This window comes from Triticum aestivum, chromosome 4D (assembly GCF_018294505.1).
Source record: "Triticum aestivum cultivar Chinese Spring chromosome 4D, IWGSC CS RefSeq v2.1, whole genome shotgun sequence".
Lineage (NCBI taxonomy): Eukaryota > Viridiplantae > Streptophyta > Magnoliopsida > Poales > Poaceae > Triticum > Triticum aestivum.
The window spans coordinates 433163027-433187230 of record NC_057805.1 but is presented as its reverse complement, the minus strand read 5'-3'; the positions used below and the strand labels follow the sequence as shown (position 1 = coordinate 433187230).

Here is a 24204-nt window from a genome sequence, read left to right as displayed (position 1 = left end):
TGGCCAAGTATTCAAAAAAAATTGTCTTGTTTGATTAAAGTTACTCAAGCATTTGAAAAATATGTATAGAAAAACGTTGACCATGTATTGAAAAACTCCTAAACTTGTATTTGAAGTATGTTCAATGTGCGTGAAGAAAATGTCTCTCATATAGACAAAATATGTGTACAATGTGAGTGAAAAACTTATCTTCTATTTAGAAAATATTAAGCAAGCATTTGAAAAAAATGTTAATCAAGCATCTGATGTTTATTAATGTGTACGGAAAAAATGTTGACCATGTATAACAAATGTTAATATTGTATTTAAAAAATGTTATCAAAGCAGGCAAAAATCTTAAAACGTGTACAGATAAACGTTGACCATGTATTAGAAAAGCTTAACCTTGTACATGAAAAATGTTAATTAAGAATTTAAAAAATATTAAAGTGTGTATGAAAATGTTGAACATGTATCAGAAAATGTTAAACTTGTATTAGAAAAATGATTTTGAAGTATTCAAAAAATGTAGAATGAAAACGAAAAAGAAACAAACGAAACAAAAAATACAATGAACACAAAAATAGAAAGAAAAGAAACCAAAGAAAAAAGAGGATGAAAAATAAAGAAAAGAAACAAATGTAAAAAGATTAAAAAACTGTGAAAACCAATAAAGAAAAAATAATGGTTGAAAACTAGGAAAGAAAGAAAAAGGAAAAACTGGAAAATGAGAAACGAAATAAAAAACCATGAAAGAAACAAAAGGGAAACCGAAGAGAAACATAGATTAACAGAAAAAAAGAAACCAAAAAAAATCAAAGGAAACCAATGCAAAAGTGTGAAACCGAGAAAGAATCAAAGAAAAAACAAATAAAGCCATTGCAAACCAACAAAGAAACAGAGAAAACAGAAGAAAATTATAGAAAATAGGAAAGTAAAGAAAAATAACTAATTAAAATAGAAGAAGTCTTAAGAAATAATAAAGAAAAGAAAAAAAATCAATAAAACCTAGGAATAAAAGGAGAAAACCGTTGAAAGACAAAGGGGAACTAACAAACCAAAGAAACCCGTGAAGAAAGGAAAAACCGATAGATAGAAAAAAGAAAAGTAAGGAAACAGAAAAGGAAAAAAAAGAGATTAATTGGAGCAATGCTACACACACAAACAGTCTTTTATGGGATCAACTAACTGGTTTACCTGGCATGTTTTGGTTGGATAGAAATAAAGTGAGGGGCGTACCCCCGCTGAAATTCATGGGGAAGAAGATTAGTTCGGAAACAGCCCGTAAAAAACACTGTAAACAACCTGTGTGTTTAGTATTGTCGGATAAATTATGCATGCTACGAATAGTCCATTTGTATAAATTATGCATAATCAAGCATTTAAAAAATGTTAAACAAGTATTTGAAAAATGCTAAATGTGTATAGAAAAAATGCAGACAATGCATTAAAAAATGTCAAACTTGTATTTGGAAAATGTTACAAATGTGTATAGAGAAAAATTGGCCAAGTATTCAAAAAAATTGTCTTGTTTGATTAAAGTTACTCAAGCATTTGAAAATATGTATAGAAAAACGTTGACCATGTATTGAAAAACTCCTAAACTTGTATTTGAAGTATGTTCAATGTGTGTGAAGAAAATGTCTCTCATATAGACAAAATATGTGTACAATGTGAGTGAAAAACTTATCTTCTATTTAGAAAATATTAAGCAAGCATTTGAAAAAAATGTTAATCAAGCATCTGATGTTTATTAATGTGTACGGAAAAAATGTTGACCATGTATAACAAATGTTAATATTGTATTTAAAAAATGTTATCAAAGCAGGCAAAAATCTTAAAACGTGTACAGATAAACGTTGACCATGTATTAGAAAAGCTTAACCTTGTACATGAAAAATGTTAATTAAGAATTTAAAAAATATTAAAGTGTGTATGAAAATGTTGAACATGTATCAGAAAATGTTAAACTTGTATTAGAAAAATGATTTTGAAGTATTCAAAAAATGTAGAATGAAAACGAAAAAGAAACAAACGAAACAAAAATACAATGAACACAAAAATAGAAAGAAAAGAAACCAAAGAAAAAGAGGATGAAAAATAAAGAAAAGAAACAAATGTAAAAGATTAAAAAACTGTGAAAACCAATAAAGAAAAAATAATGGTTGAAAACTAGGAAAGAAAGAAAAAGGAAAAACTGGAAAATGAGAAACGAAATAAAAAACCATGAAAGAAACAAAAGGGAAACCGAAGAGAAACATAGATTAACAGAAAAAAAGAAACCAAAAAAAATCAAAGGAAACCAATGCAAAAGTGTGAAACCGAGAAAGAATCAAAGAAAAAACAAATAAAGCCATTGCAAACCAACAAAGAAACAGAGAAAACAGAAGAAAATTATAGAAAATAGGAAAGTAAAGAAAAATAACTAATTAAAATAGAAGAAGTCTTAAGAAATAATAAAGAAAAGAAAAAAATCAATAAAACCTAGGAATAAAAGGAGAAAACCGTTGAAAGACAAAGGGGAACTAACAAACCAAAGAAACCCGTGAAGAAAGGAAAAACCGATAGATAGAAAAAAGAAAAGTAAGGAAACAGAAAAGGAAAAAAAAAGATTAATTGGAGCAATGCTACACACACAAACAGTCTTTTATGGGATCAACTAACTGGTTTACCTGGCATGTTTTGGTTGGATAGAAATAAAGTGAGGGGCGTACCCCCGCTGAAATTCATGGGGAAGAAGATTAGTTCGGAAACAGCCCGTAAAAAACACTGTAAACAACCTGTGTGTTTAGTATTGTCGGATAAATTATGCATGCTACGAATAGTCCATTTGTATAAATTATGCATAATCAAGCATTTAAAAAATGTTAAACAAGTATTTGAAAAATGCTAAATGTGTATAGAAAAAATGCAGACAATGCATTAAAAAATGTCAAACTTGTATTTGGAAAATGTTACAAATGTGTATAGAGAAAAATTGGCCAAGTATTCAAAAAAAATTGTCTTGTTTGATTAAAGTTACTCAAGCATTTGAAAAATATGTATAGAAAAACGTTGACCATGTATTGAAAAACTCCTAAACTTGTATTTGAAGTATGTTCAATGTGCGTGAAGAAAATGTCTCTCATATAGACAAAATATGTGTACAATGTGAGTGAAAAACTTATCTTCTATTTAGAAAATATTAAGCAAGCATTTGAAAAAAATGTTAATCAAGCATCTGATGTTTATTAATGTGTACGGAAAAAATGTTGACCATGTATAACAAATGTTAATATTGTATTTAAAAAATGTTATCAAAGCAGGCAAAAATCTTAAAACGTGTACAGATAAACGTTGACCATGTATTAGAAAAGCTTAACCTTGTACATGAAAAATGTTAATTAAGAATTTAAAAAATATTAAAGTGTGTATGAAAATGTTGAACATGTATCAGAAAATGTTAAACTTGTATTAGAAAAATGATTTTGAAGTATTCAAAAAATGTAGAATGAAAACGAAAAAGAAACAAACGAAACAAAAAATACAATGAACACAAAAATAGAAAGAAAAGAAACCAAAGAAAAAAGAGGATGAAAAATAAAGAAAAGAAACAAATGTAAAAAGATTAAAAAACTGTGAAAACCAATAAAGAAAAAATAATGGTTGAAAACTAGGAAAGAAAGAAAAAGGAAAAACTGGAAATGAGAAACGAAATAAAAAACCATGAAAGAAACAAAAGGGAAACCGAAGAGAAACATAGATTAACAGAAAAAAAGAAACCAAAAAAAATCAAAGGAAACCAATGCAAAAGTGTGAAACCGAGAAAGAATCAAAGAAAAAACAAATAAAGCCATTGCAAACCAACAAAGAAACAGAGAAAACAGAAGAAAATTATAGAAAATAGGAAAGTAAAGAAAAATAACTAATTAAAATAGAAGAAGTCTTAAGAAATAATAAAGAAAAGAAAAAAAATCAATAAAACCTAGGAATAAAAGGAGAAAACCGTTGAAAGACAAAGGGGAACTAACAAACCAAAGAAACCCGTGAAGAAAGGAAAAACCGATAGATAGAAAAAAGAAAAGTAAGGAAACAGAAAAGGAAAAAAAAGAGATTAATTGGAGCAATGCTACACACACAAACAGTCTTTTATGGGATCAACTAACTGGTTTACCTGGCATGTTTTGGTTGGATAGAAATAAAGTGAGGGGCGTACCCCCGCTGAAATTCATGGGGAAGAAGATTAGTTCGGAAACAGCCCGTAAAAAACACTGTAAACAACCTGTGTGTTTAGTATTGTCGGATAAATTATGCATGCTACGAATAGTCCATTTGTGTTCCATGGTGATCATCTTTTCCCTTTTTCTTTTCATGGGTTTGGGCTTCTGGCATGCAAAGGCTTCACGAAGAGCTGCCTACTTAGCCCTAGCAGGTACGAGGATTAATAATGCTTCGCATGATTGTCTAAGAAAAACTAAGCTGGCCGGTTGTTTCTTCAAAAAAAAAGGAGGGAGAGAGAGAGAAGGATTTGACCGTTGGACGGCAGCCTGCCGATCCAACAGTGCTCAAAAGTCAAAACACATGCGCGGTCACCAGCAGGTCGATCCAGTAGTTGAGGAATTCCGAGTTCTAAACTGAATGAGTCCTTGACGACTGAACTGGAAACGTTTGGTCTTTGTTTGGTCGCGATGGTGCCTACTGCTGCAAACAATAAGTAAGCTTAATTAATCTTCTATTTCATTAGCGGGGATAGCTCAGTTGGGAGAGCGTCAGACTGAAGATCTGAAGGTCGCGTGTTCGATCCACGCTCACCGCACAAATATTTTCTGCATCGCTCGGCCCAGCCTTTTTATTATTTTCAAAAACAGTCATTTTTTTTGCATGTAGGAGTAACCCAGCCCAGCCCAGAACAGCAACAAGCTGGGCCTTCTACGCGCTAAACTAGGGCCGACGGACGCCATATCGAACATTCCAAGTTCCAACTGCCGTCCCAAACAGCGCTCAAAACACATCCATTCGCGATGGCCTCTCAACAAACCGCCAGTTTCCTGCGTCAACCCACCGGAACTGGCATACTTCGCACTCATCATCGACCCATCGTCGAGCATCAGGGCACATGGACGGAGAAGGCCGGCCCCCGCGGCGACGGCCGTGCCGGTGGTGGCACCCACGGCGCCGTCCCCCACAGCGTCCGCGTTACGCTGAAGCCGTCCCCCGAGGCTTGCGCGCTGCGTTGCCGGCGGCAGCCCGCGCGAACGGGTACGGACATAACCTGTGGATGCCCGTGGCGGTGCCCCGCGTCGAGCTCGTCCCCGTCCTCGTCCGTCCCCGGCGCAGGCAGCGGGGTCTCGCTCTGAGCATGGCGTGCGTGGCGGTTAAACTCCTTGGCCTGCTCATCGGCGCGCTTGGTACGTCAGGGTTGTGAGATCGGATGACCCCATAAACTGCAGTCTGAATCGGCAAACGCGGCATTCTCAACAGTGCGGTGCGTATGGCTGCAGCATTTCTGGTAGGTAGGAGTAGTTGTTGCTGGCCGTGTCTCTAGGACCTGTGTCTGTTCGACGGTCTTCAGTCTGCCATCCGGATAGTTTCCTTTTGCTTCCTCTGCAAATTTAGTTAGAACGGGTGCAGGAGTGATATGTAGTAGTGCATCCTGCACTGCAGATAGATCATCGTGCTTCTGTTGTTTCGAAATGCGAAGGATCCACATAATTGGAAGAGAATGGACTTATGGACCGTCAATCCTTGCTTAGAGGATTTGGAGGCTGCCATTTAAATAAATACGGGGGCATGTTTCAAATTTCTCCAGTGTTTCGGAGAGTCTCCGGAAACATTTTACTTAGTCATGGATATTCACAGTTCCCCCGCAAAAAAAAAAATCACATTTCACTCCTTTTTTTTTGCGAATACACACTTCACTCTTTGAAGATGTTTCGGAACTGGAAGTTGTTTCATAATTAGCGGAAGTTCCAAAATTTGCTCAGTCATGTATATTCACACTTCACTCTATAATGCACATAATTATGTAGACTAATCTGCAGAATCCATTTTCAGAAACATGGATCATGAATTCCATAATAAAAAAGGATCAACAGATCAGAATTTCTCTTGTTCGAATATTCCAAATATTCATTGACAACTTTTAGACTAATCTGAACATACAGTTCCAGCAAGTCTGATTCGCAAATCGAAACCTCTACAAAACGAGTTAACGCTCCTCTTGGTCCGATACCCTGCGCCCCTGTTGTCTTTACCTAAATAAACTGGAGACTTCATCTTTTTATGGTTAATTATTCTTGCACTGCAAAAGGGCATACACGTTCTAGTAGTTCAACGTCAACCATGTCTAACATATCATTTAACATTTAGAATCCCCATGCACAGGCAACATAGTCGACTATTTTTTACCGCTAAATCACTCTATGACCCACTATCTCAGCAATTATCAACACTAGCATGGAGATATTTGTTGAGTCTTTTAGTAAAAGGAAAGGAAAAGCAGAGTGTAGAGTGGTGTTTAATTCTATCCTACTTCTTGGCTTTTTAATTATCTACTCCCTCCATAAATAAATACAAGAGCGTTTAAATCACTAAAATAGTGATCTAAATGCTCCTATATTTCTTTAAAGAGGGAGTATTTGGCATACCATATAAAGTTGTTTCAGGAAGCTAAAACTTCAAAAAAAGGGTGTTCAATCACCAATCATATGCTTTACAATTATCTTTTTGTGCACACAAAATCCCAATTAACTATTATAAGGCTTTGCAATTATATACACACAAAAGCTGACTTAATTGGTTATTATTCTATACAATTTCCTCCAAAAACATAAGGGAAAGAAAGAAAGAAATGATCAAACCACATTGTGGCAGGTAAGGCTTGGTTTCCATTGGACCTGCATATTCTCCACCCACGCCAAGAATCTGTAAACCTTTCCAAATAAACAAATAGACTAATGAGTATGTATTGTGCTTTTATATAAAAAATATATACAATATCGCCTGTTGTGCATGTAGAATCTAAAGATATAGCCTACCCATGGCGAGCGTTGATCCATCGGAATTTGTATGCCCCCGTTACCCCCCCCCCCCCCCCCCGGAACGAAATTTCCACACGATTTATTCTACCACGCACATGCAAAATCCACGTCGCACATCCTTCTTTCTCGGTGCTGAGGCGACAGTGCGAGAGGTTGTCAAGGAGAGGAGGTGGGGCGCGCCGTGGCAGGGAGAGGAGGGGCGGGCGACGCCGTGGAGGCGAGGGGAGGCGGTGGGCAGACCAGGGGCGGGGTTTGCCATGTCATGGAGGGAAGGTGTTGTGGAGAGATGGTTGCGGCGACACCGTGATGGGGAGATGAGATGCGGCGACACCCGCTTGCTGGTTGGTTGTGAGGAGAGAGGGAAGGCCGCCGTGATGTGAGTGAGTGAGAGGAGTGGTTGTTTTTCTTCCTCAAGAGAAGGTCAAAGTTTTTTTTTCTTAAAGAAAAGGAGAAAGAGAAGCTGCTATCCGGTGACATAAATTTCCTAACAGGTCATTTTTAGAGAAAATACCAACCAAAGTGATCGGTATGTAGCCTACAATTTATAGCTCACGAAAATTGGAATGCCGCTCACATTTTACCATGCAAATGAAGCTAAAGACAACATTCCTCACATTACATGGAAATATCTTTATAAGCAATAAGTAGATCTTAATTTGTACTCCCTCCGTCCGAAAATACTTGTCATCAAAATGGATAAAATGGGATGTATCTAGACATATTTTAGTTCTAGATACATCTCTATTCATCCATTTTGATGACAAGTATTTTCGGACGGAGGGAGTAACTGCTAATTAGTTGGATCCTTGCTCTCTATGTACACATCGTTCTATTAGATTTTTTATCAACTTACATCACAATCTTTGAACGTTACGGGCTATCATTTTTATACATGCAGTATGTTTATACTCCTATATGCAACCGGCAAAATATATATCCATGGCCCATGGCAATGCACTGGCGTTCGTGGTTAAAAAGCAATAAGTAGATCTTAGTATTTTTTATTTTAAAGTTTAACAATTTTTTCATCTTTGAACTTCGTGGTTACACATGAATCACTAACGCATTCAAAGATTGTGATTGTGAAATCGGTCAAATTATCCACATTTTGTTACTGCCATGTACTGATGTACATTGTCAACCCTAAAAATGCAGAACACACTTTGATCAGGTTTCTGTGTTGGCCGAACCATAATAGCACATGGATCAGATCTCTTAATTAACCTCAAGAGGGGTCGATGTACTGCACAAAGAGGGTAATATTCCTCTCTTCATCAACTGTTTGTTCTTTTAAGATGAAACAAGCAAAATGATACATCGGTCCCATCAATAGAAATAGAATGAAACCCAAGACAGCAGTGTAAAAACACATATTGCAAGAAAATATGATGCCTTAGTTTCTCTTTATATACTGGATTAAACCGTGGATACGATCGGTTTAATCCCAGAAGCTCCTCCCTTAATTAGTCCGATTTAATTCTTATGCCTTATCTCGATTCCCTGCATGATGAGACCGCCCTTACCGTTCAAACGTTTCGTCTCCGCCAGGCCGAAGGAAACGTCGCCATCTTCATCCCCCTCACAGACAAACTCTCCTAGCTCCAGCTCCATCCAACCATCACCCCTTTCACGAGGGAGCACTACATCCTCTGCATGGCTTCTTTGCGGGTTAGGTTGGAGGCAGACCTTGCGGGCAAGGTCGGTGCCTCCAATGCTCACTGATGCATCGGCCGGCCAATCCAGCCCGTAGGACTCGTCGTCCAACTTGTACACCATGTAAGTGGCGTAAGCTGAGCCTCGGGATAGCAACTTGCTGTGTATCTTGCCGTGGATTTCCAACCAGCAAACGAACCTGAGTTGAGCACTCTCAGGGAACCTGGAGTCAAACGCAGGGTTAAGATTCGTAACCAGATGAAAACCAAACAATATCATAAGTTGCAGAAAACCATCTAGCATCGCGCGTTGCAAAATACTTCCTCTGATCCTAAATATAGCCTTTTTAGAGATTCCAATACAGACTACATATAGAGTAAAATGAGTGAATCTACACTCAGAAATATGTCTATATACATCCGTATGTTAGTCCATATTGAAATCTATAAAAGTCTTATATTTAGAAATGGAGGGAGTACTCAACAGGGCAAATTAAATTGCAAACTTTGCTGAACTCGCTGCTAGTTTTTTCATGGCTACTGAATATTCTGGGTTTTGGCCCTCGTGGCAGTTTCATATACTATCTACTACCCTGCATCCTAGCACTTCCACTTGCAATTATAAGCACTATCAAAATTAATGATTGCAACAGAATCTAGCTGCAAGGAAAGACCAAAGGAGGATGGCAAGAAACCTCGAGTCGGTGAGATGGATCCAGGACCAGTAGCGCGGCGTGTCGCGCCACGCGATGGACAGGTCCCTCGCCGGCACCATGTAGCACTTGGCGCCGCTCGCCCTGTCCAGCCACATGCTCTGCACCATGGCGCCACTTTGAGTTGATTGGCTAGCGGTCAACCAAATTTGTTCCAGGGGTTAGTTGTATGTGTATATACATACCAGTCCGCCTGGGAGGAGGACGGGGCTGCCGGAGAGGCGGAGGAACAGGTCCTTCTTCCCGCGCGGCGGCGGCGGAAGCAGCTCTCCGTCGGCCAGCGGCGGGAGGGCGGCGGGCGGCGGCAGGAAGCAGGCCCAGACGGCGTCGGAGTCGGCGGCGGCGCGGAACGCCGGGGAGACCGCGGTGGCGCGGCAGGCGTCGCGCGGCGACGTGCGGGAGAGCGCCGCCGACAGGATCTCCTCCGGCAGGCGCGCGATCTCGCACTGGCCGGGCTCCATCGGCTCCTCCGCCTCCGCGGCCTGGCTGTGTTCGATCTGGCGACGAAACACTCGGAGGAAATTGATTTGATTGATTGATTCGGGGCGAAGCAAGCTAAGCAAGTTACTTATTTTGAACAAGTGGAGCCCAGTCGCCTTGGTACAGACTACAGACAACATCACACGTGGATGCAGACTCAGTTGACTGAATTTGAAGCTGAACCTGGGCCCTGCGACTGCGAGGCCAGCCCGGGCTGAGTCCATCCATCGTAGGTATTTCGGGTATTCGGAGAAGTATACGGGTATTCGGCTACATATTTGTATAGTCGTCGCGGCCACCCTGTACTGTTGTACTACATGCCATCGGAAGAAAAAAAAACTTAGGGCATGTTTTGTTTGCAGTATAGGTTGTCACACCAAATTTTAGTTGTGTCACAACATTTTAGCCGTGTTTGATTCATTGGCACACTTGTGTGTTTAGTCATACTTTTTTAGCTACATGGCCACATGTTATAGGCTTAATTTTTTGACAAATTTTACCACACTTGTGGTGACAATTTTATTTTTTCTCGAATACGCACGAGTGTGTGTATCATATACTCCCGCCGTTCCTAAATATAAGTCTTTCTAGAGATTTCACTAGGTGGACTACATACAGAGCAAAATGAATGAATCTACACTTAAAATGCATCTATATACATCCGTATGTGGTTCATAGTGAAATCTCTACAAAGACTTATATTTAGAAACGGAGGGAGTATTAAAGAAGAAAGGGGGGAGAGCCCTCCACGGTTACATTATATAATCACCGGCGTTTCGCCGCCATCCGCCTAAGCACTAAATCGACTACTCGCCATGTGCCTGTTGGAAATATGCCCTAGAGGCAATAATAAATGGTTATTATTATATTTCTTTGTTCATGATAATTGTCTATTATTCATGCTATAATTGTATTGTCCGGAAATCGTAATACATGTGTGAATACATAGACCACAACGTGTCCCTAGTAAGCCTCTAGTTGACTAGCTCGTTGATCAACAGATAGTCATGGTTTCCTGACTATGGACATTGGATGTCATTGATAACGGGATCACATCATTAGGAGAATGATGTGATGGACAAGACCCAATCCTAAGCACAGCATAAAAGATCGTGTAGTTTCGTTTGCTAGAGCTTTTCCAATGTCAAGTATCTTTTCCTTAGACCATGAGATCGTGCAACTCCCGGATACCGTAGGAGTGCTTTGGGTGTGCCAAACGTCACAACGTAACTGGGTGACTATAAAGGTGCACTACGGGTATCTCCGAAAGTGTCTGTTGGGTTGGCACGGATCGAGACTGGGATTTGTCACTCCGTGTGACGGAGAGGTATCTCTGGGCCCACTCGGTAATGCATCATCATAATGAGCTCAATGTGACTAAGGCGTTAGTCACGGGATCGTGCATTGCGGTACGAGTAAAGAGACTTGCCGGTAACGAGATTGAACAAGGTATTGGGATACCGACGATCGAATCTCGGGCAAGTAACATACCGATTGACAAAGGGAATTGTATACGGGATTGATTGAATCCTCGACACCGTGGTTCATCCGATGAGATCATCGTGGAACATGTGGGAGCCAACATGGGTATCCAGATCCCGCTGTTGGTTATTGACCGGAGAGGCGTCTCGGTCATGTCTGCATGTCTCCCGAACCCGTAGGGTCTACACACTTAAGGTTCGGTGACGCTAGGGTTGTAGAGATATATGTATGCGGAAACCCGAAAGTCGTTCGGAGTCCCGGATGAGATCCCGGACGTCACGAGAGGTTCCGGAATGGTCCGGAGGTGAAGAATTATATATAGGAAGTCCAGTTTCGGCCACCGAAAAAGTTTCGGGGGTTACAGGTATTGTACTGGGACCACCGGAAGGGTCCCGGGGGTCCACCGGGTGGGGCCACCTATCCCGGAGGGCCCCGTGGGCTGAAAGTGGAAGGGAACCAGCCCTTAGTGGGCTGGGGCGCCCCCCTTGGGCCTCCCCCCATGCGCCTAGGGTTGGGAACCCTAGGGGGGAGTTCCCCCTTGCCTTGGGGGGCAAGGCAACCCCTTTCCCCCTTGTGGCCGCCCCCCCCCCCCCTTGAGATCCCATCTCTTGGGGCCGGCGCCCCCCCAGGGGGCCTATATAAAGGGGGGGAGGGAGGGCAGCACACCACAGCCTTGGGCGCCTCCCTCCTCCCCTGCAACACCTCTCTCTCTCTCTCGCAGAAGCTTAGTGAAGCCCTGTCGAGACCCGCTACATCCACCACCACGCCGTCGTGCTGCTGGATCTCCATCAACCTCTCCTTCCCCCTTGCTGGATCAAGAAGGAGGAGACGTCGCTGCACCGTACGTGTGTTGAACGCGGAGGTGCCGTCCGTTCGGCACTCGGTCATCGGTGATTTGGATCACGGCGAGTACGACTCCGTCATCCACGTTCATTGGAACGCTTCCGCTCGCGATCTACAAGGGTATGTAGATGCACTCCCTTCCCTTCGTTGCTAGTATACTCCATAGATGCATCTTGGTGAACGTAGGAAAATTTTAAAATTATGCTACGATTCCCAACAGTGGCATCATGAGCCATGTCTATGCGTAGTTACTATGCACGAGTAGAACACAAAGCAGTTGTGGGCGTTGAGTTGGCCAATTCTTCTTGCCACTACTAGTCGTTTCTTGTTTCGACGGCATTGTAGGATGAAGCGGCCCGGACCGACCTTACACGTACGCTTACGTGAGACAGGTTCCACCGACTGACATGCACTAGTTGCATAAGGTGGCTAGCGGGTGTCTGTCTCTCCTACTTTAGTCGGAACGGATTCGATGAAAAGGGTCCTTATGAAGGGTAAATAGAAATTGGCAAATCACGTTGTGGTCATACGTAGGTAAGAAAACGTTCTTGCTAGAAACCTACAAACCACGTAAAAACTTGCAACAACAATTAGAGGACGTCTAACTTGTTTTTGCAGCAAGTGCTATGTGATGTGATATGGCCAGAAGATGTGATGAATGATATATGTGATGTATGAGATTGATCATATTCTTGTAACAGGAATCACGACTTGCATGTCGATGAGTATGACAACCGGCAGGAGCCATAGGAGTTGTCTTTATTATTTTGCATGACCTGCGTGTCATTGAATAACGCCATGTAATTTACTTTACTTTGTTGCTAAACGCATTAGCCATACAAGTAGAAGTAATCGTTCGCGTGACAACTTCATGAAGACACAATGATGGAGATCATGATGATGGAGATCATGGTGTCATGCCGGTGACGAAGATAATCATGGTGCCCCGATGATGGAGATCATGATGATGGAGATCATGGTGTCATGCCGGTGACGAAGATAATCATGGTGCCCCGAAGATGGAGATCAAAGGAGCATGATGATATTGGCCATATCATGTCACTATTTGATTGCATGTGATGTTTATCATATTTTGCATCTTATTTGCTTAGAACGACGGTAGTAAGTAAGATGATCCCTTATAATAATTTCAAGAAAGTGTTCACCCTAACTGTGCACCGTTGCGAAGGTTCGTTGTTTCGAAGCACCACGTGATGATCGGGTGTGATAGATTCTAACGTTCGAATACAACGGGTGTTGACGAGCCTAGCATGTACAGACATGGCCTCGGAACACACGCAATACACTTAGGTTGACTTGACGAGCCTAGCATGTACAGACATGGCCTCGGAACACGGAGGACCGAAAGGTCGAGCATGAGTCGTATAGAAGATACGATCAACATGGAGATGTTCACCGATCTTGACTAGTCCGTCTCACATGATGATCGGACACGGCCTAGTTAAATTGGGATCATGTTTCACTTAGATGACGAGAGGGATGTCTATCTGAGTGGGAGTTCATTAAATAATTCGATTATATGAACTCAATTATCATGAACTTAGTCTAAAATCTTTACACTATGTATTGTAGATCAAATGGCCAACGTTGTCCTCAATTTCAACGCGTTCCTAGAGAAAACCAAGCTGAAAGATGATGGCAGCAACTATACGGACTGGGTCCGGAACCTGAGGCTCATCCTCATAGTAGCCAAGAAAGATTATGTCTTAGAAGCACCGCTAGGTGAAGCACCAATCCCTGAGAACCAAGACGTTATGAACGCTTGGCAGCAGCGTGCTGATGATTACTCCCTCGTTCAGTGCGGCATGCTTTACAGCTTAGAACCGGGTCTCCAAAAGCGTTTTGAGAAACATGGAGCATATGAGATGTTCGAGGAGCTGAAACTGGTTTTTCAAGCTCATGCCCGGGTCGAGAGATATGAAGTCTCCGACAAGTTCTTCAGCTGTAAAATGGAGGAGAACAGTTCTGTTAGTGAGCACATACTCAGAATGTCTGGGTTGCACAACCGCTTGTCTCAGCTAGGAGTTAATCTCCCGGATGACGCGGTCATTGACAGAATCCTCCAGTCGCTTCCACCAAGCTACAAGAGCTTTGTGATGAACTACAATATGCAGGGGATGGAAAAGACCATTCCCGAGGTATATTCAATGCTGAAATCAGCGGAAGGGGAGATCAGAAAAGAACATCAAGTGTTGATGGTAAATAAAACCACTAAGTTCAAGAAGGGCAAGGGTAAGAAGAACTTCAAGAAGGACGGCAAGGGAGTTGCCGCGCCCGGTAAACCAGTTACCGGGAAGAAGTCAAAGAATGGACCCAAGCCCGAGACTGAGTGCTTTTATTGCAAGGGAAGTGGTCACTGGAAGCGGAACTGCCCCAAATATTTAGCGGACAAGAAGAAGGCCGGCAACACCCAAGGTATATGTGATATACAAGTAATTGATGTGTACCTTACCAGTACTCGTAGTAGCTCCTGGGTATTTGATACCGGTGCGGTTGCTCATATTTGTAACTCAAAGCAGGAACTACGGAATAAACGGAGACTGGCAAAGGACGAGGTGACGATGCGCGTCGGGAATGGTTCCAAGGTCGATGTGATCGCCGTTGGCACGCTACCTCTGCATCTACCCACGGGATTAGTTTTAAACCTCAATAATTGTTATTTAGTGCCAGCTTTGAGCATGAACATTGTATCTGGATCTCGTTTAATTCGAGATGGCTACTCATTTAAATCTGAGAATAATGGTTGTTCTATTTATTTGAGAGATATGTTTTATGGTCATGCCCCGCTGGTCAATGGTTTATTTTTGATGAATCTCGAACGTGATGTTACACATGTTCATAGTGTGAGTACCAAAAGATGTGAAGTTGATAACGATAGTCCCACATACTTGTGGCACTGCCGCCTTGGTCACATTGGTGTCAAGCGCATGAAGAAGCTCCATGCAGATGGACTTTTGGAGTCTCTTGATTACGAATCATTTGACACATGCGAACCATGCCTCATGGGTAAGATGACCAAGACTCCGTTCTCCGGAATAATGGAGCGAGCAACCAACTTATTGGAAATCATACATACCGATGTGTGCGGTCCAATGAGTGTTGAGGCTCGCGGAGGATATCGTTATGTTCTCACTCTCACTGATGATTTAAGTAGATATGGGTATGTCTACCTAATGAAACACAAGTCTGAAACCTTTGAAAAGTTCAAGGAATTTCAGAGTGAAGTCGAGAATCAACGTGACAGGAAAATTCTTACGATCAGATCGTGGTGGAGAATATTTAAGTCACGAATTTGGTACACACTTAAGGAAATGTGGAATAGTTTCACAACTCACGCCGCCTGGAACACCTCAGAGAAATGGTGTGTCCGAACGTCGTAATCGCACTCTATTGGATATGGTGCGATCTATGATGTCTCTTACCGATTTACCGCTCTCATTTTGGGGCTATGCTTTAGAATGCTTATGTGATCGCCGTTGAGACGACACCGTATGAATTATGGTTTGGGAAGAAACCTAAGCTGTCGTTTCTAAAAGTTTGGGGATGCGATGCTTATGTCAAGAAACTTCAACCTGAAAAGCTCGAACCCAAATCGGAAAAATGCGTCTTCATAGGATACCCTAAGGAAACTATTGGGTATACCTTCTACCTCAGATCCGAAGGCAAGATCTTCGTTGCCAAGAACGGGTCCTTTCTGGCGAAGGAGTTTCTCTCGAAAGAATTGAGTGGGAGGAAAGTGGAACTTGATGAGGTGATAGTCACCCCTTCCGAACCGGAAAGTAGCGCAGCGCGGGAAAATGTTCCTGTGGTGCCTACACCGACTGGGGAGGAAGTTAATGATGATGATCATGAAGCTTCGGATCAAGTTACTACTGAACTTCGTAGGTCCACAAGGACACGTTCCGCACCAGAGTGGTACGACAACCCTGTCCTGGAAATCATGTTGTTAGACAACGGTGAACCTTCGAACTATGAAGAAGCGATGGCGGGCCCGGATTCTGACAAATGGCTAGAATCCATGAAATCCGAGATAGGATCCATGTATGAAAACGAAGTATGGACTTTGACTGACTTGCCCGATGATCGGCGAGCCATAGAAAACAAATGGATCTTTAAGAAGAAGACGGACGCAGATGGTAATGTGACCATCTACAAAGCTCGACTTGTCGCTAAGGGTTATCGACAAGTTCAAGGGGTTGACTACGATGAGACTTTCTCACCCGTAGCGAAGCTGAAGTCCGTCCGAATCATGTTAGCAATTGCCGCATACTATGATTATGAGATATGGCAGATGGACGTCAAAACGGCATTCCTTAATGGCTTCCTTAAGGAAGAGTTGTATATGATGCAGCCGGAAGGTTTTGTCGATCCTAAGAAGCTAACAAAGTGTGCAAGCTCCAGCGCTCAATCTATGGGCTGGTGCAAGCATCTCGGAGTTGGAACATTCGCTTTGATGAGATGATCAAAGCGTTTGGGTTTACACAGACTTATGGAGAAGCCTGTGTTTACAAGAAAGTGAGTGGGAGCTCTGTAGCATTTCTCATATTATATGTGGATGACATATTGTTGATGGGAAATGATATAGAATTCTTGGAGAGTATAAAGGCCTATTTGAATAAGTGTTTTTCAATGAAGGACCTTGGAGAAGCTGCTTATATATTAGGCATCAAGATCTATAGAGATAGATCAAGACGCCTCATTGGTCTTTCACAGAGTACATACCTTGACAAGATATTGAAGAAGTTCAATATGGATCAGTCCAAGAAGGGGTTCTTGCCTGTATTGCAAGGTGTGCAGTTGAGCACGGCTCAATGCCCGACCACGGCAGAAGATATAGAAGAGATGAGTGTCATCCCCTATGCCTCGGCCATAGGGTCTATTATATGCCATGCTGTGTACCAGACCTGATGTAAACCTTGCCGTAAGTTTGGTAGGAAGGTACCAAAGTAATCCCGGCAAGGAACACTGGACAGCGGTCAAGAATATCCTGAAGTACCTGAAGAGGACTAAGGATATGTTTCTCGTTTATGGAGGTGACGAAGAGCTCGTCGTAAAGGGTTACGTCGACGCTAGCTTCGACACAGATCTGGATGACTCGAAGTCACAAACCGGATATGTGTATATTTTGAATGGAGGAGCAGTAAGCTGGTGCAGTTGCAAGCAAAGCGTCGTGGCGGGATCTACATGTGAAGCGGAGTACATGGCAGCCTCGGAGGCAGCACATGAAGCAGTCTGGATGAAGGAGTTCATTACCGACCTAGGGGTGATTCCCAATGCGTCGGGCCCAATGACTCTCTTCTGTGACAACACTGGAGCTATTGCCCTTGTGAAGGAGCCCAGGTTTCACAGGAAGACCAGGCATATCAAGCGTCGCTTCAACTCCATTCGTGAAAGTGTTCAAAATGGAGACATAGATATTTGTAAAGTACATACGGACCTGAATGTAGCAGATCCGTTGACTAAACCTCTCCCTAGGGCAAAACATGATCAACACCAGGACGCAATGGGTGTTCGATTCATCACAATGTAACTAGATTATTGACTCTAGTGCAAGTGGGAGACTGTTGGAAATATGCCCTAGAGGCAATAATAAATGGTTATTATTATATTTCTTTGTTCATGATAATTGTCTATTATTCATGCTATAATTGTATTGTCCGGAAATCGTAATACATGTGTGAATACATAGACCACAACGTGTCCCTAGTAAGCCTCTAGTTGACTAGCTCGTTGATCAACAGATAGTCATGGTTTCCTGACTATGGACATTGGATGTCATTGATAACGGGATCACATCATTAGGAGAATGATGTGATGGACAAGACCCAATCCTAAGCATAGCATAAAAGATCGTGTAGTTTCGTTTGCTAGAGCTTTTCCAATGTCAAGTATCTTTTCCTTAGACCATGAGATCGTGCAACTCCCGGATACCGTAGGAGTGCTTTGGGTGTGCCAAACGTCACAACGTAACTGGGTGACTATAAAGGTGCACTACGGGTATCTCCGAAAGTGTCTGTTGGGTTGGCACGGATCGAGACTGGGATTTGTCACTCCGTGTGACGGAGAGGTATCTCTGGGCCCACTCGGTAATGCATCATCATAATGAGCTCAATGTGACTAAGGCGTTAGTCACGGGATCGTGCATTGCGGTACGAGTAAAGAGACTTGCCGGTAATGAGATTGAACAAGGTATTGGGATACCGACGATCGAATCTCGGGCAAGTAACATACCGATTGACAAAGGAAATTGTATACGGGATTGATTGAATCCTCGACACCGTGGTTCATCCGATGAGATCATCGTGGAACATGTGGGAGCCAACATGGGTATCCAGATCCCGCTGTTGGTTATTGACCGGAGAGGCGTCTCGGTCATGTCTGCATGTCTCCCGAACCCGTAGGGTCTACACACTTAAGGTTCGGTGACGCTAGGGTTGTAGAGATATATGTATACGGAAACCCGAAAGTTGTTTGGAGTCCCGGATGAGATCCCGGACGTCACGAGAGGTTCCGGAATGGTCCGGAGGTGAAGAATTATATATAGGAAGTCCAGTTTCGGCCACCGGGAAAGTTTCGGGGGTTACCGGTATTGTACCGGGACCACCGGAAGGGTCCCGGGGGTCCACCGGGTGGGGCCACCTATCCCGGAGGGCCCCGTGGGCTGAAAGTGGAAGGGAACCAGCCCTTAGTGGGCTGGGGCGCCCCCCTTGGGCCTCCCCCCATGCACCTAGGGTTGGGAAACCTAGGGGGGGAGTTCCCCCTTGCCTTGGGGGGCAAGGCAACCCCTTTCCCCCTTGTGGCCGCCGCCCCCCCTTGAGATCCCATCTCTTGGGGCCGGCGCCCCCCCAGGGGGCCTATATAAAGGGGGGGGGAGGGAGGGCAGCACACCACAGCCTTGGGCGCCCCCCTCCTCCCCTGCAACACCTCTCTCTCTCTCGCAGAAGCTTAGTGAAGCCCTGCCGAGACCCGCTACATCCACCACCACGCCGTCGTGCTGCTGGATCTCCATCAACCTCTCCTTCCCCCTTGCTGGATCAAGAAGGAGGAGACGTCGCTGCACCGTACGTGTGTTGAACGCGGAGGTGCCGTCCGTTCGGCACTCGGTCATCGGTATTTTGGATCACGGCGAGTACGACTCCGTCATCCACGTTCATTGGAACGCTTTCGCTCGCGATCTACAAGGGTATGTAGATGCACTCCCTTCCCTTCGTTGCTAGTATACTCCATAGATGCATCTTGGTGAACGTAGGAAAATTTGAAAATTATGCTACGATTCCCAACAGTGCCCACTCCGGTGCCACTATGAAGGCCGCTGCAAGGTCCCCTCTCAATATGCCCGCCTGCATCCAAGCTCTACTCTCGCTTCCTATTCGCTCCATAAGGCGTGTAACGCTTACATTCGCCCCGTCGAACACTATGGCGTTTCTGTGCTTCCATAGCTCCCATAGGTTGAGCAGACATACGGTGCGGATCGTTTTCGCGTTACGCCCAAGCGAGCCGTGCCTTGTGCACCAGTCCTGCAGTGTCTCTCCTGCCCGCGGCACACCAGCTGGCATGCGCAAGGCCGTGAAGATGCGGGACCAAACCTCCCGTCCAGCACACACTCCACGAGTAGGTGCCCGACCGTCTCGTCGTGCTGATCACAAAATGGGCAGGCGTCCTGGTGTGGTAGCCCTCGCCTCGCCAATCTGTCCGACGTCCAGCACCTGTTCATGATTGCTAACCATGCAAAGAAATGACATCGGAGTGGAGTCTTCGAACGCCAAGTGAAAGCCGCCGTGGGGGACACCTGCCGTCCGGCAAATCTTGCCGCGTATGCCGACCGGGCCGAGAACTTGCCACTCCTTTCCCATGACCAGGAGATGGAATCCACAATTTCCTCCCGGAGCTGCACCGCCCCAATCCTGTGCCAGATGTTCATATACTCCTCGATTCCGGCCATGTCACCAATAGGCCCTATGTCCGTGGCCCACCGGCCGTGTGCGACGGCCTCAAATACTGTCCGTGTCCCTCTGATCCTTGCCGGGACCGATCCATATGCGCGCGGTGCGAGGTCTTGAATCCGATAGCCGTCTAGCCAACGATCCTCCCAAAAAAGCGTGTCGCGCCCGTTCCCAACAGTCGCTCTTGCTGCTGCCTGAAAAAGCTGCTTGGCCTCCTTTGGCACTGAAAAAGAGAACTCCGTCCAGGGCCTGTCGCGATCAACTCTCTGTAACCATAACCACCTGGTTTGTAGCGCCACATTCGTCCAAGCCAAGCCGGGGATGCCAAGTCCACCGGACCACTTGGGCGTGCAAACCCGGTTTCAGGCCACCGCACAGGCGCCTCCGCCTGCATCCGCCTTGCTGGCCCACAAGAATCCTCGGCAAATCTTTACCATCGCGGCGATGGTCTTCGGTGGCAAGCCCAAGAGCCAGCATGGAATGGATCGGTATGGCACAAAGTACCGATTGTACCAGTAATGCACGACTGCTCTTGGGGAGGGTCGCCGCCTTCCAGTGTGGCAGGCGCATGGCCAACTGATCCACAAGCCCATGCAGTTGCGCCGCCGTGAGCCTCCTGAGAGAGAGCGGGAGGCCCAAGTACTTGCATGGGAAGGCAGCGGCAGGGCATCCAAGCGTGTTGCACACAAGAGTCAACTGCTCCTCGGAGCATCGGATGGGAAGTGCTGCGCTTTTGCCATGTTGACAAGCAGACCGGCGGCCTGACCGAAGGTGCGCAGGATCAAATCACAGGTTGCCAAGTCCCTCCGCTCCGACCTGATGAAGATGGTCACATCATCCGCAAACATGGAAAGCCGCTGCCGCAGTCCACGACGTGCCAGGAGGGTGAGGATGCCAACTGCCGTGGCCTTGAGGAACAACCGGTGCAACGGTTCCATGCACAAAATGAATAGCATTGGGGATACCGGGTCCCCCTGGCGGAGGCTGCAGCAGTTGAAGATCGTGTCACCGGGCACCCCATTCACCGCAATCCGCGTGGTTGACGTGGAAAGAATGCCACAAATCCAAGCCCGCCATCTTCCTCCAAAGCCCATGTGCTCCAGTACTTCCAGTAGGAACGACCACTGGATGGTGTCGAAGGCCTTAGATATGTCCAACTTTATGAGCACCGTGGGCTCCCGCAAAGCGTGCAGGCGCCTAGCCGTGCACTGAACCAACATGAAGTTATCGTGGAGAGACCGCCTGCTTACAAACGCACTTTGATGGTTGCCCACGAGATGCGGTAGTTCCGCCGCCAACCTTGTTGCCAGGACTTTCTCGAAAATCTTGATTGCCCCATGAATGAGGCTCACCGGTCTGTAGTCCTTTAGCTCCACCGCCCCCATCTTCTTGGGCAGAAGGGTGACTATGACTATCGCCTTGGTGACAATTTTATTGGTCATAATTTTTATGTCTACCACAGTTTACCTAAGTTTAGTTGTCATAAAGTTAGTTATGAATCAAACAGGCTCTTACTGCATGTTCGTCTTCGATGCATGCATGTACTATTTTGCCAATTGCCATGCAGCATTTACAACCGTAATCCACAGATCACATGCATGCGTGTATATATTCTTTCTTGTGCATCCTGCACTTGAGGAAAATCTTTCACGTTCAAAAAATAATTGTTTAGGTTAGCCACATAAGAGTGAAAAAGAAAGAAAAAATCAACCCGTCACAGCGGACAGGGCGTTTCAGCACCCGAGCTCAGCCTGAAATCTTGTCCACTCGTTTGGCTCTTGGCATCCGTGGAATGATTGGACACAGCTGCAGTACGCGCTGTGCAAAAGTCGCGTATTGCAATGTGGAGGTACAGAATAGTGACATACCGTGGGGACACAGGCAGGGGCGCCGTGAGGATTTCAAATAAGTGTGTCGTCTCGGCGTGTCGTAGATTCTAGTCCGTGGCCTAGAAAAGGAGCTTGTGGTGTGCCGTGGCACAGATTATTGTACATGCCGTTTGCTTTCATCAGAGGAATATGACTACCTGACAAATCGCTGGTTGACTGATTCTTCCAATACACTTACCAACTGTTTTTCTCTGTTGCTGCTGATTATCAGTTTACGGCAGCTTCAGAGCGCGTTCAGCGGCGACCGGGTGAACCACCGATTAGGGCAATGGCGGCCGACGGCATGGCGACGGGTTGGAATCTCTAACACTATCAAAGTGGTTCTATGTTGCTGCACCGAGGACTAGTCTCTTAGTTACTTGTGCTCCAGGTATAGGTTTCCGTTGATGGAGATGACTGCCGACAGCGTAGAGCGTCCGGATCCGGTGGAGTTGATCGATGCGCGGCCGGGGGTTGTCGGAATTGAAGACGTAAATCCGGGGGGCCATGTTTTCTCGTGTGCAGCGGCTACTGTACACCCGTGGATCTGTGGATCGGAGCCGAGTTTAGTATGGCGGAAGAAAACCTCGCCGGTTGGGAAGAGGTGTGGTTAACCAGAGCTGGAGAAGAAAGGGGAGACCTATGTGCGCAACAGAGGTCTTTTTTTTAGAAGAGAGGTGCGGTTACTCTACGACCGCTTGTTTAGGACGGATCAGCCAGGCCCAGAATATTGTCAGGGCCGTTTGTGGATTGTATGGACCGGGACGGGGATCTTCTTAGCTGATAGAAATAAATGCAGTGGGCCGGTTGAATTGTATATCAATATACCTTGGAGATACGACTAGGGCTGGATTAACGAGCTGCTCGGCTCGTTTGGCTCATTATCATTAAGCTCGTTATCGTTAAGCTCGTTATCATTAAGCTCATTAATAATAACGAGCTAAAACCTCTGTTCGGCTCGGTTCGTTATGGGCTCGTTATGCTCGCGAGCGTTCACGAGTGCTCATTATGGTAATAAACAACACAAAAGAATTACATGACCCCATAAAAAATTCACAATGAAATAAATTAAACAAATTTTTTATGATAATAAAACAACATTAAAGGCTCCCATGATCCCATTAAAAAATCACAACGGTATAAATTGAACAAGGACATTTGGTTCCTCGCGGCTGGATCCTGGTTGACTCTAGGGTCTCCTCTCGGCATGCTCCTAGGTCTAGGAGAAGTGTCGAACTCCTAGGCTGGGCTAACTATCAACTCTTTTGTTAGTATGGGCTGATTTGAACTAGGGGTCTCATATCAAACTTTTGAAAAGTATCGAGCTAAACGAGTTAGCTCGTGAAACTCGTTTGCTCGCTCGTTAAGCTCGTTAATCTTAATGAGCAAAAAATACTGTTCGGCTTGGTTCATTAACTAACGAGCACGAACCGAAACAAGCCGAACTATCGAGCGCTCATTATGCTCGCAAGCTTCGAGCTTTTCGTCCAGCCCTAGATACGACCAACAAATACGTTGGCCAGCAGAGATCACGAGGCGAGAGAACGGTAGAGATATCGAGTGCATCTGGGCACGGGCTCAGAAACGAATTTTCAAATCTCTTTTTCTCTTTTCTTTGATACCATGAAGAGTATTAAACTTCCCTCCTTTGATACAAAATCGCGTGGAACAAGTTGTACTAAAACTGAAGTTACACTAAAGTAGAGACACTTATTTTAAAATGAAGGGAGTATGTATCTATATTTACTGCTGATAATGCACACACGTGTGGCATATTAGACATTCACCCACACATCGTGTGTGACGTAAGCAGGAGGCAGCCCACACAGGCCATGTGTGGGCAAATATTAGAACTGTCCACACATGTGGGCGCGGCTACTTCGTGCCACACGCCCAATAAGCTACTACTCATCCTCACCCCGCGTGTATGGAACGAAGCAAAACTGCCCACACGTCCTGGCGCACCCATGGGATGACACTTTAGTTACCCCGAGGGATGGCAACATTAGTCACCCGGGATGGCAATTGTGGTTGCCATGTCTAAGTAACGGTAGTCGCCGCGTGTATTCAAACCATAGTTGCCATGTGTGATAAACTACTTGCCCTACGTGGTCAAACAATAGTTGCCATGTGTGATTAACTAGTTTCCACGTGTGGTCCGACCATAGTTGCCATAAACTACTTGCCCTACGTGGTCAAACAAT

General features: G+C 44.6%; 1 protein-coding gene and 1 non-coding gene across 2 annotated transcripts; one reads left to right on the top strand and one right to left on the bottom strand.

Annotated features, from left to right (window-relative positions):
- The first annotated feature begins 4701 nt into the window (after positions 1 to 4701).
- TRNAF-GAA (transfer RNA phenylalanine (anticodon GAA)) lies at positions 4702 to 4774 on the top strand. Its single transcript has one exon. It is a non-coding gene; the product is annotated as a tRNA-Phe (tRNA).
- A 3402-nt stretch (positions 4775 to 8176) lies between these two features.
- On the bottom strand, positions 8177 to 9943 carry LOC123100207 (F-box protein PP2-B10). Its single transcript, XM_044522169.1, has 3 exons — positions 9549 to 9943; positions 9346 to 9464; positions 8177 to 8874 (listed from the first exon to the last, which is right to left on the bottom strand). Exons 1-3 carry the CDS (start codon positions 9822 to 9824, stop codon positions 8472 to 8474), a joined length of 798 nt encoding a protein of 265 aa, XP_044378104.1. The 5' UTR covers positions 9825 to 9943; the 3' UTR covers positions 8177 to 8471.
- Positions 9944 to 24204: the final 14261 nt, after the last annotated feature.